Source organism: Ctenopharyngodon idella, chromosome 14 (genome assembly GCF_019924925.1).
Source record: "Ctenopharyngodon idella isolate HZGC_01 chromosome 14, HZGC01, whole genome shotgun sequence".
Taxonomy (NCBI): Eukaryota; Metazoa; Chordata; class Actinopteri; order Cypriniformes; family Xenocyprididae; genus Ctenopharyngodon; species Ctenopharyngodon idella.
In genome coordinates, this window is record NC_067233.1 from 21,932,571 (window position 1) to 21,946,908 (window position 14,338).

The 14,338-nt window shown below is 36.2% G+C and overlaps 1 protein-coding gene across 1 annotated transcript in view; it reads left to right on the top strand.

Moving 5' to 3' along the window:
* LOC127494195 (protocadherin Fat 4) overlaps positions 1-14,338 on the top strand; it is a 93,053-nt gene that overhangs the window by 44,441 nt on the left and 34,274 nt on the right. Inside the window, exons 3-6 of the mRNA XM_051859906.1 lie at positions 4,882-5,143; positions 5,251-5,601; positions 9,112-10,034; positions 11,747-11,921. Of these exons, the coding sequence (XP_051715866.1) occupies positions 4,882-5,143; positions 5,251-5,601; positions 9,112-10,034; positions 11,747-11,921 (1,711 nt within the window). The remainder of the gene's footprint in view (positions 1-4,881; positions 5,144-5,250; positions 5,602-9,111; positions 10,035-11,746; positions 11,922-14,338) is intronic.

Sequence of the window (14,338 nt, forward strand, 5' to 3'; positions counted from 1 at the left end):
TGATTGGTCAGAAACCAAACGCTCATTATCATATCTGAATTTACAACTCTCAGATACAACTACAGTGTTTGAGGGCGGGGCAAAGCAGATGCTGTTCAGCCAATGAAGACCAGAGGCTGGCATTATGCAAATTAGTTACAAACCTATGTAGGTTCAGCAGGAAAAAGCATAATAGGGGCACTTAATTTCATTAATTTGTCAGTTTACATTACACTATGAACTTATTTAATTATTACAATATAACGTATTTTCCTTCTGGTGTAGGAGAAAGAGCTGAGATCTCATCTGTGATTTTTTCTCTCCTCTTGGTTGTTTCCAGCATTTTTTTCAAATGACAACCTTGGCACAATGGTCAGGAATTATGGGATTTTTGGGCTCCAAAAGTCATTCGTTTCAGAGTCGGCCACTAACAGCATGTCTGAATCCCGTCCAGGGTTATTCCTGTCCGGCTCTGTGTGCCCAAAGCTCAAGCTGAGCTGGAGCGCCGGATCTGGCGCAGATGAAGCCGTACGTGTGATGAAGACGCTCGAGCCTGAACCTGGATCAGTTTCTGTCACGCATACATTAGTCAGTGTGGTTGCTATGCAGAGTGTTCTGTGGTTGCCATAGATAAACAATATTACATTTAAACATTCATAAACAGCTGTTAAAACATCCAGAAAACAATTACAGTGTAATAATGAAGAACGTGATCATAAAGTTCACATCATCTGACTAATTTAAACGTCCATACGGTCTTTCTGTCTCAGTCCAGCATTATTTAGTATCATTAATATACTATTATAGTTTTATAGTTAGTTAATATTTTGAATGAATTCTTATTTTTCTATTAGTTTAAATTCAATTCGTTTTTTTTAAATATTAGTATTTAGGTTTATTTTATTATTATTTCAGTTGTAGTTTTTATTTATTTCCCGTTAGTAATTTTAGTGCTTCAGTTAAAACTTAATTTAATTCTTATTTTTGTTACGTTTATTTTTTCATCTAATATTTATATTTAATTTTGTTTCATTTTATTTTCCATTTTCATTTCAATGAAAGTTTTAGTATTGTGTTTTTGTAATTTTTTATATATATATACACTACCAGTCAAAAGTTTGGAAACATTACTGTTTTTAATGTTTTTGAACAAAGTCTCTTATGCTCATTAAGGCTGCATTTATTTCATAATAAATACAGAAAAAAACAATAATATTGTGAAATATTATTACAATTTAAAATGATAGTTTTCTATTTTAATATACTTTAAAATATAATTTATTTCTGTGATCAAAGCTGAATTTTCAGCATCATTACTGCAGTCTTCAGTGTCACATGATCCTTCAGAAATCATTCTAATATGCTGATTTATTATCAATGTTGGAAACAGTTGTGCTGCTTAATATTATTTTATAACCTGTGATACTTTTTCAGGATTCTTTGATGAATAAAAAGTTTAAAAATATCAGCATTTATTTAAAATAGAAATATTTTGTAACAATATACACTACCGTTCAAAAGTTTGGGGTCAGTCATTTTTTTTCTTTCTTTTTTTTTTTTTGAAAGAAATGAATACTTTTATTCAGCACGGATGTGTTAAATTGATAAAAAGTGATAGTAAAGATTATATTGTTAGAAAAAATTCATATTTTGAATAAATGCTGTTCTTTTTAACCTTTTATTCATCAATGAATCCTGAAAAAAGTATCACAGGTTCCAAAAAAATATTAAGCAACACAACTGTTTCCAACATTGATAATAACTGAGTATCAAATCATCATATCAGAATGATTTCTGAAGGATCATGTGACACTGAAGACTGCAGTAATGATGCTGAAAATTCAGCTTTGATCACAGGAATAAATTATATTTTAAAGCATATTAAAATAGAAAACCATCATTTTAAATTGTAATAATATTTCAAAATATTATTGTTTTTTCTGTATTTATTATGAAATAAATGCAGCCTTAATGAGCATAAGAGACTTTGTTCAAAAACATTACAAATAGTAATGTTACTGGTATGTATATATATATATATATATATATATATATGTTTCGATTGTTAACATGAGTTAATTACATTAGTTAACATAAACTAACAATGAACAATAGTTCTACAGCATTTATTAATCTTAGTTAATTTAAAGATTTACTAATACATTTTAAGATCCAATTTTACATCTGTTAGCATTAGTTATGCGGTGTGAACTAACATGAACACGTTTAGTAACTAACATTAACAAAAGTTAATAAATACTGTAAATATATATTGATCATTGTTAGTTTATGTAAACAAATGAGACTTTATTGTAAAGTGTTTCAATGTTTATTGTACTTCAAGTAACAAAACTTGAAGTGAACGATAATAATCCTAGTCAGAGCAAATGAGCGTCTCAGAACATTCCCTTTCCATCTTTTGAGCGAGTTTCCGTATGTCCCGTCCATCCCGTTGGTCCGCTCGTCGCTCCCTCTTCCTCGAGCGCTCGAAGCCCGTCACAGCGTTAACTGGCCGCCGGCCGGAAGAGGGGGGCGGCCCAGGTGGCTGATGGGAAATCCAGAGATCTGCTGCACTGATCAATGGCAGCAGGAGCTGAAGAATCATATTCACTTGTTTTTTACTCTTCCTCTCTGCTTTCTTCTTTCCAGCAGACTTATGAGACAGAGAGAGAGAGTTGTTAAGAGAACGCTGCAGTATTCAGGGCATCTGAATCTTACAAAACCTGTGAAAAACATGTTCGCTTTTTAATGGATGAGTGTATATGAATAGCGAAGGAGAAGAATCACACGTTTACTAGTGTTTAAAAGTTGGTTGATGAATGTCCACAATGTAAAATGGAAGTAAAATGATTTGTTAACATGTTTAATTGCAAGCCTTTTCAGTGGTGTATTTTAGCCATCATACACTGTTGTTTTCGCCAGCGGAGACTTTCTGATCTTCTGCTCTTTGATGTGGTGTAGCGTCTCTTCTTTAACGTGTCTGTCTGAACTCATATTGTCTTCTGCTGGAATGGGGACGTCACAATCTGTCACCAGCGTTATTCATGTGCCACGTTGGATCGGTGCGCAGTATCAGATGTTTAGCGGCTGTGTTCACCGCAGGTATCAGGGGATCTATTAGCTGAATTTACAGAGGAACCGTATATCCACGCAGTTCAAAGGCCCGCGGAGCACCACTGCTGGAGCTGTCTGTCTCTCGTCCCGTCTCTCTCTCTCTCTCTCTCTCTCTGTGTGTTGGGTTTGTGTTTCTCCGCTGTCAGCTGCAGACTGCAGATCTGACCTCCAGGAAACTCAACGCCAGTGTGGAAATGAAATACTTTGCACTCTCACTAATTGGTGCCACTGCAATCTGAAGTTCAGCTCTGAATGTGTGACGTGATGCATACACACATCTTCTATATATACTGTTACTACTTTTACTATATACAGTATGTGTATATATATATATATATATATATTAGGGCTGTCAATTTAACACGTTTACTTAATTAATTAGCTATGGGAAAAAATAACACGTCAAAATTATTAATGCACCGCCCCAGACCTGCGTAGTTCATCTCACATTTCACACAGTTGATGGTGACGAACATGAAGCAGAGCAACAACTCACTGCGTGATGAAGTCTATAGAATGAGTTCGAATGACCCTAAAATTCAAGATATCAGAGCAAATATGAGTTTTTGTCTCATATTTACATCATGATATAGTTTAGCAATATCACACGAGTGCTGTTGTTGTCCCGAATAGCACGAGTGCAAATGTAATATTGATTTACAACAGTTCAATAAATAAGAAGTTAATATTGCGTTATATTTTAGACACAATATTGTCTGCTTCTGTTCAATTTTGCCCATGAAAATATTTCCTATAAAGCAGAACAGTTGTGCGTCTCCGAGTAACACACAGCGGTGCTTCGTTACTGAAAGAATCTGCGTTTTGAGCGAATCAATCGGATGAACCAATGATTCAATGACTCATTCATAAAGAGAGCCATTTACTTCATTCCTGAATGAATCGAATGAATGAATGATTCAATGACTTACTCATTAAGACATTTACCACCACCTACTGGCAGTTTTAGTTTCTTATTTAGAGTATCATTTCATTTAAAAAAATATCATATTTTGGGGATAGTTTGCCCAAAAATGAAAATTCTGTTTATTTACATTTACTCACCCTCATGTTGTTTCAAACATTTATGACTTTATTTCTTTTGCGGAACATAAAAGAAGATATTTTGAAGAATGTTGGTCACCAAACTGTTTTGGTCTGTAAATATATCTAATACCAATTCAGTCTCAGATACAACTACAGTGTTTGAGGGCGGGGCAAAGCAGACGCTATTCAGCCAATGAAGACCACAGGCTGGCATTATGCAAATTAGTTACAAACCTACGTGGGTAGGTTGGTTAAATATTCATGTCTAAAGCTTTTTTGTAATGTCTATTTGTTGCTTTTCTCATTTAACACAATAATGACTTTAAATTATCTTTTTGGGAGTAATTTCTCAGCCAGATTTGATGTGTGATTAATTTGCAATATATATATATATATATAAATTTATTTTTATGTTAGTTTTACTTCATTGTTTAGTTTGTATTTATTTCCAGTTAGTAATTTTTGTTCTTCTACATTTTTTTTTACCTATTTTTACTATTTTATTTTTATTGAGGAGGAAGAACATCATTTATTGCAGTGTGGCATTTCTGCTTGTGATCAAATCGGCATAAGCAGGTGATAATATTGATGAGCCAATCAAATGCCAGTGGATAAAATCAAGTCCCGCCCCCTACATTATTTCTTTCTGTGTATTTAGTTTCACTCATAAATCACATTGCTGAAGTGAAGTGGGTGTTTATAAACCGGAGCATGATTGATTAAAGTGTGTGTGGTTTTGTTCAGGGTGCGAACGCTCTGGTGACCTACGCCATCATCAGCGGAGCGGACGACAGCTTCCGCATCGATCCCGAATCCGGCGAGCTGATCGCCACCAAGCGTCTGGACAGAGAGCGGAGGTCGAAGTATTCTCTCCTGGTGCGGGCGGACGACGGCCAGCAGTCCTCCGACGTACGGGTCAACATCACCGTCAGCGACGTCAACGATCACCCGCCGAAGTTCTCCCGCTCCGTGTACTCCTTCGACATCCCAGAGGACATGAATCCAGGTACGACATGAGTGCAGAAGTCGCTGTCAATCATTCTACAACAGTCTAAAGAACTGACTCTCTTTCAGTTCAGCATCATGTATTTTCTGTTGTGTTTTTTCATTGAGGTTCTATTGTGGCGGCGATTCTGGCCAGTGACTCCGACTCGGGCGTGAACGGTGAGATCACGTACTCTGTCGAGGAGGATGACGAGGACGCCACCTTCCTCCTGAACCCTGTCACCGGGGTGTTCAACGTCACCCGTCCGCTGGACTACGAGTCTCAGCAGTATTACATCCTGACGGTCCAGGCTCGGGACGGAGGCGGTCTGTCCAGTTCCGTACGGGTCTACTTTAACCTGCTGGACGTCAACGATAACCCGCCCGTCTTCAACAGCTCCATGTACAGCAGCTCCGTCCTGGAGAGCCTGAGTCCAGGAACAGCCGTCCTCACCGTGAGCGCCAGAGACGCCGATGACGGTATGAGTTCAAGTGCACCCGACAGATGGAGACGCTAACAGAAGTGTCCTCCGTTCGTATCGTATGTCAGCGTAAGAATGCTGACATCTGTTTGCATACGTTTAATTCGCCATAAAACTTACCCAGTGTGCTGTTGCTCCTCTGAAGATATTATAAATGTGTTTATGGTCTTTATAAAACAATACTTAAGTTTGTTGTCAGCCAAACCCCTTTGAGTTAAAATATTTACTTGAAGAACCCCTGATATGTTAATATTTCAATAACCTGTTCACAGTATTATTTTATTTTACATTTTTATAATTTAATTAATTATTAGTTTTCAACTCGCAAAACCCAGTTTTTGAAACCCTGCTCTAATTAACATCAAAATACATCATATATTACACACAAATATTTATTTAAAATAATTTTGAATTATATTAAAATTATTTTCATACTTTTTGTTTGTATTTATAAAATATTTGAATTTAAGGACATAGAAATCGAAATTCATAAAACAAATTAATACATATACGAATGTTTTATGAATTTTGATTCATTTTAACTCTATGTCCTTAAATTCAAATTGTAATTCTGTTTTTTACCTCAATTCAAATTGATTAGTTAACTTAGTTTGTTGTTTGCCTTTCGATTTTTCATAATTAGTTTAAAATACGATTCTGTTTTGAATGAAATATATACGATTACTTGTAATCATCATTTTATACATTTTGCCACTTTTTTGATGTTTTTAAAATGATTTTTATGTTGTTTTCTACAGCACTAAATTCCCTTTTATTAATTTAATAACAATTTTTAGTGTAAAAATGCTCACAAATACTCAGCATAAAATACTTTTCTGTACTGAATATAATCTATAAATGATTATTTATAATTGGAATTTTCTACATTTTGCCAATTTTTGGATGTTTTTAATGATATTTAATGTTGTTTTCTGCAACAGTAAATTATGTTTACTCATTTAATATCATATTTCAGTGTAAGATTAGTGAAAAGTACTCAATATATAGCATAAAATATGATTCTGAACTGAATGAAATATATAAACAATTATTTATAATCATCATTTAGCAAGTTCTTTGATGTTTTTAAATGATATTTATGTTGTTTTCTACAAGAGTAAATTAACTTTATTCATTTAATATCATATTTCAGTGTTAGATCGTTGACAAATACTAATATTATTATAGCATAAATTGTTTTTCTGAAATATTATACACCCATGCTAGTTTAGCACACTGATGTTTGGCTGAATCTCACAAAATCATGTCTGGCTCATGTTCAAATGAATAGAAAAGCCGTGTTTGCCTGTTTCAGGGTGAATTATGAGCCGCGCGTGTTTCTGGAAGGTTTGGAGAGATTGTTTGAGTGTAGATTGAGGAAAGCCGAGCGCCGCGTCTCGTGTCTCAGACTCTAATGTGGTTAATCTGACCTACATTTGTGTCTGTAGCTTTTCCTCCTCTCGCTGGATTTCTGTCGCATACGAGTCCGAGACATCATTGTTGGCACTTCCTGACCCATGACCTCTGACCTCGGACAGCGTTTAGGTCGGGGTGTTTTGTAAACAGGCCCAGTGTGGGAAGGTGCCACGGCGTTCCACATGAGCGGCCGTCTGAACGGCATTACGGACGCTCAATTAGAGCTCATTTACTCTGAACTGAGCAGATTAAATCTGCAGATCCATATCACACGCTCACTGTACTGGAGAGTTATAGCTGCTTCAGCACGTCTGGACAATAACACATTCATTGCGAGTGGATGACGGCCAAACCTGCGAAACACACACAATATATTTCTTGTACACACTCTGTGGTCTGTGCTGTTTTACGTCCATTTAATAACTCTATGTGCTTTACATGTTCAGATAAGAAGCTGTTATGGATTATTGTGTGCTGTATTGTTGTCTGTCTGAAGCTCTGGATGCCCTACACGGGCAGCAGCTCCACGTGCGACACAGTTAGTGCTCCTCATGTGAAGTGCACGAGACTCTGCTTACAATAGAGACAGATAGAGTTCAGTGTTAAAACGCTGCTGAAATCACAACACAATCCTCAAATATAAGGATTCCCAAACATTTTTAAGTGAATATATTTTAAAATTTTAACATTCGCATGTTCAGGGTTCTCTGATGACTATTCCCTGTTATTTTAGTATTTTTTATATACTGTTATAGTTTTTATTAATATTTTGAATGAATGTTTATTTTTTATATTTTTATTTTTAGTTACATTTTTTTGTAATTTTCTTATATGTTTTTGTCATTATTATTATTTGTTTTAAATATTTCTAAGTATTTATAATATATAATATTATATTAATATTTTTAATATTTAATATTTATATTTAGGTTAATATTAATATTTAGGTTGAATTATATTTTTATTTTAGTTTTTATTTATTTCCAGTTGGTAATTTATTTTAGTTAGTTTCAAAGTTTTTTTTATTTTATTTATTTATTTTTTTTATTTTAATTCAGCTTTACTTCAATTAACAAACATGTTTTTAATAATTTTATTTAATGATAGCAATCCCGATGGTCACATGACCATCTGTAATCTTTTTTTAAAAAGTGTTGTATGTTGATTGTTTCTGTTTAAAATTATTTATTTTAATTTGCGTTTTTATGGTTTAATTATTCACTTTTCATTAACATTAATATTCAGTTAGTCATTTATTTTAGTTAGTTGGAAAGTTTTATTTAGTTTTAGTTTTCATGTAATATTTATATTTTAGTTTAATTCAGCTTTATTTCAATTAACAAAAATGTTTTTATGAATTTTATTTAATGATAATAACCCCAATGGTCACATGACATGCAGGTTAACAAATAAAATCTGTAATCATGTAATTTGTTTTATTTTGATTTGTTTTTGTTTAAAATTATTTATTTTAATTTTGCATTTTTATGATTTAATAAATTATTCACTTTTCATCGACCTAAGTATTTATTTTTAATATTAATATTTTTAATATTTAATATTTATGTTAATATTAATATTTAGGTTTAATTTATTTTTATATTAGTTTTTATTTATTTCTAGTTAATAATTTATTTTAGTTAGTTGCAAAGTTTTATTTAGTTTTAGTTTTTAATGTAATATTTATAAATTATATTTTAATTCAGCTTTATTTCTATTACCTATAAATATAATTTTATTTAATGATTACACCCCGATGGTCACATGAAATGCAGATTAACAAATAAAATCTTTAATCTTTTTTTTAAATAAGTGTTTTATTTTGTTTGTTTTTGTTTAAAATTATTTGTATTTTTATTATTTAATTAATTATTCACTTTTCAATAACCTCACAAACCCCAGTTAAGGAAACCCTGCTCATAAACATGCATATTACACACAAATATTGTTTAAAATATTAATTTTATAATTAGATTAAAATGATTTAAGATTGTTACAATGTTTTTAAACAATGTTCATGTTTTGTACAACAATTAATTACAGCAGAGGTGTAACCCATTATTAATTTAATGCTATTTGTGGTGTTTTTCAGGGCCGAATGCGGAGCTGCATTACACTATAGCGTCAGGTGACCCGCAGTCCCAGTTCACCATCACCAACACGGGCGTCTTACAGACCAAGAAAGCCTTGGACCGCGAGACGCAGTCTTTCTACAACCTGGTCATCACCGTTAACGACTTGGCTCCGCCTCCCATGACCCGCTTCACCAGCACCGCCCAGGTGTCAATCATTCTGCTGGACGTCAACGACTGCCCGCCCACCTTCACATCGCAGACGACGGCGTACATTCAGGAGAACACGCCTGTGGATACGGTGGTGTTCACGGCGCTGGCCACGGACGCCGACAGCGGGCCGAACAGCTATGTGGAATATTCCCTCAAAGGGCCGTTCGGAAACAAGTTCAGCATCGGGAACATCGACGGCGGCGTGATTCTGGTGGGCGAACTGGACCGCGAGGAGATGGCGAATTACTCTCTGACAATCGTGGCCACCGATAAAGGTGAACCGCCTCTTTCGTCCACCATGGAGGTCACTATGATCGTGCTGGACGTGAACGACAACACGCCCAGCTTCTCCCAGAACATCTACGACATCGAGATCGAGGAGAACACGCTCACCGGAACCGACGTCCTGCAGGTTTTCGCCAGCGACGCGGACGAGGGAACCAACGGGCAGATTCGGTTTTCCATCGCCAGCGGGAACTTGAACTCAGATTTCCGGATCGACTCGGTGACGGGAGTTATTTCGGTGGCGAAGCTCCTGGATCGGGAGACGCGATCTTCTTATTCTCTGGCCGTTCAGGCTGCGGATCGCGGCAGCAGCCCGCGTGTGGATCGCACCACCGTTAACATCGTGCTTTTGGACGTGAACGACTGTTCGCCTGTGTTCGAGCTCTCGCCATACACCGTCAGCGTAGAGGAGAACTTAGGAAACCTGCCCAAGAACATCTTACAGGCAAGTACACGACATTTATGCAGACTTTGAGTAGGGCATATGCAAAGCTCTTCACTGCAACACGCCAAAATAAGAGTTCAGAAAACTATCAGCAGAAACACACAAAATGACGGCACTTAACCACAACACGCCAAAATAAAAGTTCAGAAAACTATCAGCAGAAACACACACACACTCACAGCTCTTCACTATAACACGCCAAAATAAAAGTTCAGAAAACTTCGGCAAAAACACACAAAATCACGGCTCTTCACGACAACACGCCAAAATAAAAGTTCAGAAAACTTTCGGCAGAAACACACACAAACTCACAGCTCTTCACTATAACACGCCAAAATAAAAGATCAGAAAACTATCGGCAGAAACACACACAAACTCACTGTTTTTGATAAAAACATTTGCATTAATACTTAAATCCAGAAAAATAAAACAGACAACCCAGAATTTAATAAAAAATTTCTTTGAGCCCTTTTATTAAAAAATTAAATGGAATGTGGGATAAAATAAAACAGATTTCACAGGGCCTTCATGTGCTATCAGAATTAACATAAATATGAGTTTCCTAGTGGGAAATTGGACTTGAACAGCCTCTCAAGTCATATTTACAACTGGGAAACTCAGAGATTATTTTTAGTTTCCGAGTTGTTCAGGCTAAGTTTGATTAATTTTCCCCACATCTACATTGTTTCCTCTTGACCATTACAGTCATGTATATTTACATATATAAATAAACATTTGATGCATATTGCATGTATTTTACACAGCGAAAGCAGGATTTATTATATCTTTGTCAACAAATGGGACAATATTTTAAATATATTCAGGCTTTAATAAGATTTCCCCAAGAAATAGGCAAGAATAAACCTCAAATTGACTTGAAAGTGACGAACACGTAATTATGATTTCAAAAGTGGGCACATAATGCACATAATGAACTAATGCTGCACATAAAGGCAGCATTAGTTCATCTCATTAGAGCGGGCGGCTTTGGTTCTCCATCATTTATGAATTAGCTTTAACATGCAGAAATGCACGAGCAGATTTCCAACACAAAGCGCACTCTTATTTGGAAATGTGACTCGAAGTGTTTGACATCGCTGGAATGATAAATGCAGGGCGTGGATTCGGCTCCGGCTCCCACTGTAGGGTGACTGCAGAACGCCACGGCTAAATGACATAATGAGGGTGGTCTCGAATGTCCGAGTCCAAACAAACCTCACCTGAGAGGGGAAATGAGCTGGAGTCAGGTGTGCCAGCGGTTCAGCCGCTCACGCAAACCAACACTAACTCAGAGACGGAGGCAGAACCTCAGAAGACAGAATGAGAACGTAAATCAGTGTGAAAAGGGTCAGAATTGACTCTTTTTGCTTCTTTAAAAGCAAATTGCTAAAGACAAAAAATGAATCTTTCATCGAAATGTAATAACTTTGATATGACTTTTGGATCCAGATTCAGAGTTTGTTTGTTATGTTTAATGGTAACTGGTGTTTTTTTTATTGATCATTCTGGATTTATACAATATTTGAAATCATGTTTTTGTAGTCCATCTATTCAATTGTGTAATTGGTTGCAGGTAAATTCAAATTTGCATTTATATATTAAATAAAACGTATAATAAACAGTATTTTAATCTTGTTTTGCTCGTTGAATGATTTATTTGTTTTGAGATTTTATGTATTTGCTCAGGTTTTAAAAACTCTTGTGTCCGGCAGGTCGTTGCCCGTGACGATGACCTGGGCGCTAATGGTCAGATCAGCTACACCCTCACCAGCGGGAATGAAGCGGGATCGTTCAGCCTCACATCCGGCGGGCAGCTGAACCTGATCCAAACGCTGGACCGGGAAACTCAGGACAAATACACACTGGTCATCACGGCTCACGACGCAGGTAAGAAAATATATATCCAGCGCTCAGGTCGCATTCCACATCGCTCTTCCATGTTCTGGTCTAAAGGGAAAATTTTGACGGCAACAGACATTTCGTTGGGTTTTGTCAGATCAGCGTGTTCCCCTGCCACTGGTCGGCACTCGTTTTCGCCATTTGTACATGTTTATTCGGCATTTATAGGGTGGTGGAGTGTCTGAGAAGTGATGTACTGAAATCTGGTGATTGTCCGTCGATCAATATTTTTGGTGTTTTTTTCCTTTATTATGAGAGGACAGTAAGTTGACAGGATGCGAAGTTGGAGAGAGGGGGGGGTGGGATTGGGAAAAGTCCACGAGCCGGTACATGAACTCGGGACGCCCGAAACGCAACTGTGCTATATGTCGGTGCTGCCCACTAGGCTATCGGCACCAACGATACAGTGTGATTTGACCTTAAAACACAATCACCCTCAAGTTTTGATGCAGGACAGTAATTGTAAGTAAATTTTCTGTCATCTTTGCAGGAATGTGCAACAAATATCTGCCTTATGGGGAATATTTCTCTTTGAATTAAGATGATTTTTCTGACTCCATTGGCAGATATTTGTTCTTGTTTTAAGCTCAAACTCACTTCATTTTAATCAGTTTTTTAGGTAAACAACACTTAATATCTTCAGTCATTTTGCTTCTCCAGTAAATGTATCTCGATTTAAGAATGTTTATATATTTGTGCTGAAAAACAAGACAAAAATACTGAGGAAGAACATCATTTTTTTTGCCATGCACAATAATTTTGGTATAACCATAGATATCTATCGATTCAATATGCGTCACATAACATACAAACACACATATAAACATACAAACGAATACCTCAGTTTTCACAGTTCAAACTACAGCACAGTTTTCAAATTTATCCTGACTGGGAGAGAGTTTTTGCTGAATAAAAGCGTGTCTTAGTGTGAACAGAAGGCCGAAATGTAGAGAAAAAGATGAGTTTTCAAATTTATCCAGATGAATGTGGACGGAGCCTTTATGTGCTACAAAACATGTCTTATTTCGGCCTTGGTTTTAGATGAAATGCGACTCTGAGAAGGACTGAAATAAAACTCATATAAAGTAACTTACTTGTAGTAAATATTTCCCCTTTAGTTAATCTGGAGCTGCTGTGAAGAATGTGTGTGTGTGTGTTCTGGTTAACTCCAGTTCTCTGGTCTTTGGTTAACCCGTCTCGGCCGACTGGTGCCTCTCGTTCATTCCTGTGAGGTCACGTGACCTGCTGTAATGGCAGGGATTTGCTCTGGACATCGGCGAGAACTTTTGACAATAAATAGTGTCCGTATCTGCCAAGAACCGGAAACAACTCTCGAGCGCAGAGAGAAAGTCAAACTATGACTGATGTTTTGGCCCAGACACTATCTACAGACGTTTTTTACATTTTCTACACTGATTTTGGTAGTAAATCTGCTGAAGTTTGCGCACTGGGTTTAAACGTGATCAGGCTCTTTTGCACTATTACAGACTCATTAGTGAGACTCTTTCCCTGCTGGAAAACCAGCTTAAACCCCTTTAAACTGGTCTGAAAAAGGCTCAAATCCCCTCTAAAACCAGCCTGACTGGATTAGAAGAGCAGTGAACCAGTTTAGGCTGGTTTTAAGAGCCGTTTTGCAATGATTGTTCAGATCTGAGACAGCAGCATACATTGTAAAATATGAACTAAAAAACAATATGAATGTAAATAAAACAACGATTATTGGAGTACGTTTTACAAGAAAAATACCAGTTCAGTCTTTCTACTTCAAAATTTCATTCAGTGTGTTTCTTGCAATTACTTTGCAGTTATTTGTGAAATTTATTAGCAGTTTCGGAGTGAATTTGTTTCAAAGTAAATCCTGCACCCATTTTTTTCACTGCGTATGTTTATCACAAACAAAACGTGATTAATGCTGCAAATGTTTATTCGTGTTTGTCTCTGTTTGCACTGCTTTCTGCCAAAAAGCTCAAAACTTTCCTCCAACACTCTGAAGCAGAAACAAACTCCCTAAATGTGGTAGAAAGAGCCCATTGTGTCCTGATAGTGAAATATGGAGAGCGTCTGAAACGCTCCGACTGAGCTTTCCTGGACCATCTCAATGATTTTCCCATTCCTGGGTTTCCAGTGGATTTGTGATTCAGATCACCTCAAACCCCATTGACACGTTCACCAGACGGCCGGCAGAGGAAGACATTATTTCTGATATTCGTTATTTTTCATGATCGTTTTTCTATGGAAGCCCATTTCCGCCACATAAGAAGAAAAACATGCTCTGGTAAATCATAATTTTGACATAAAAAGTCAAAAGTATTAGATACCAAGTCATAATTATGAGATGAAAAGGTGAAATTCTGACTTTAAAAGTCATAATTATGAGATAAGATTATGACACACATTATGAGATG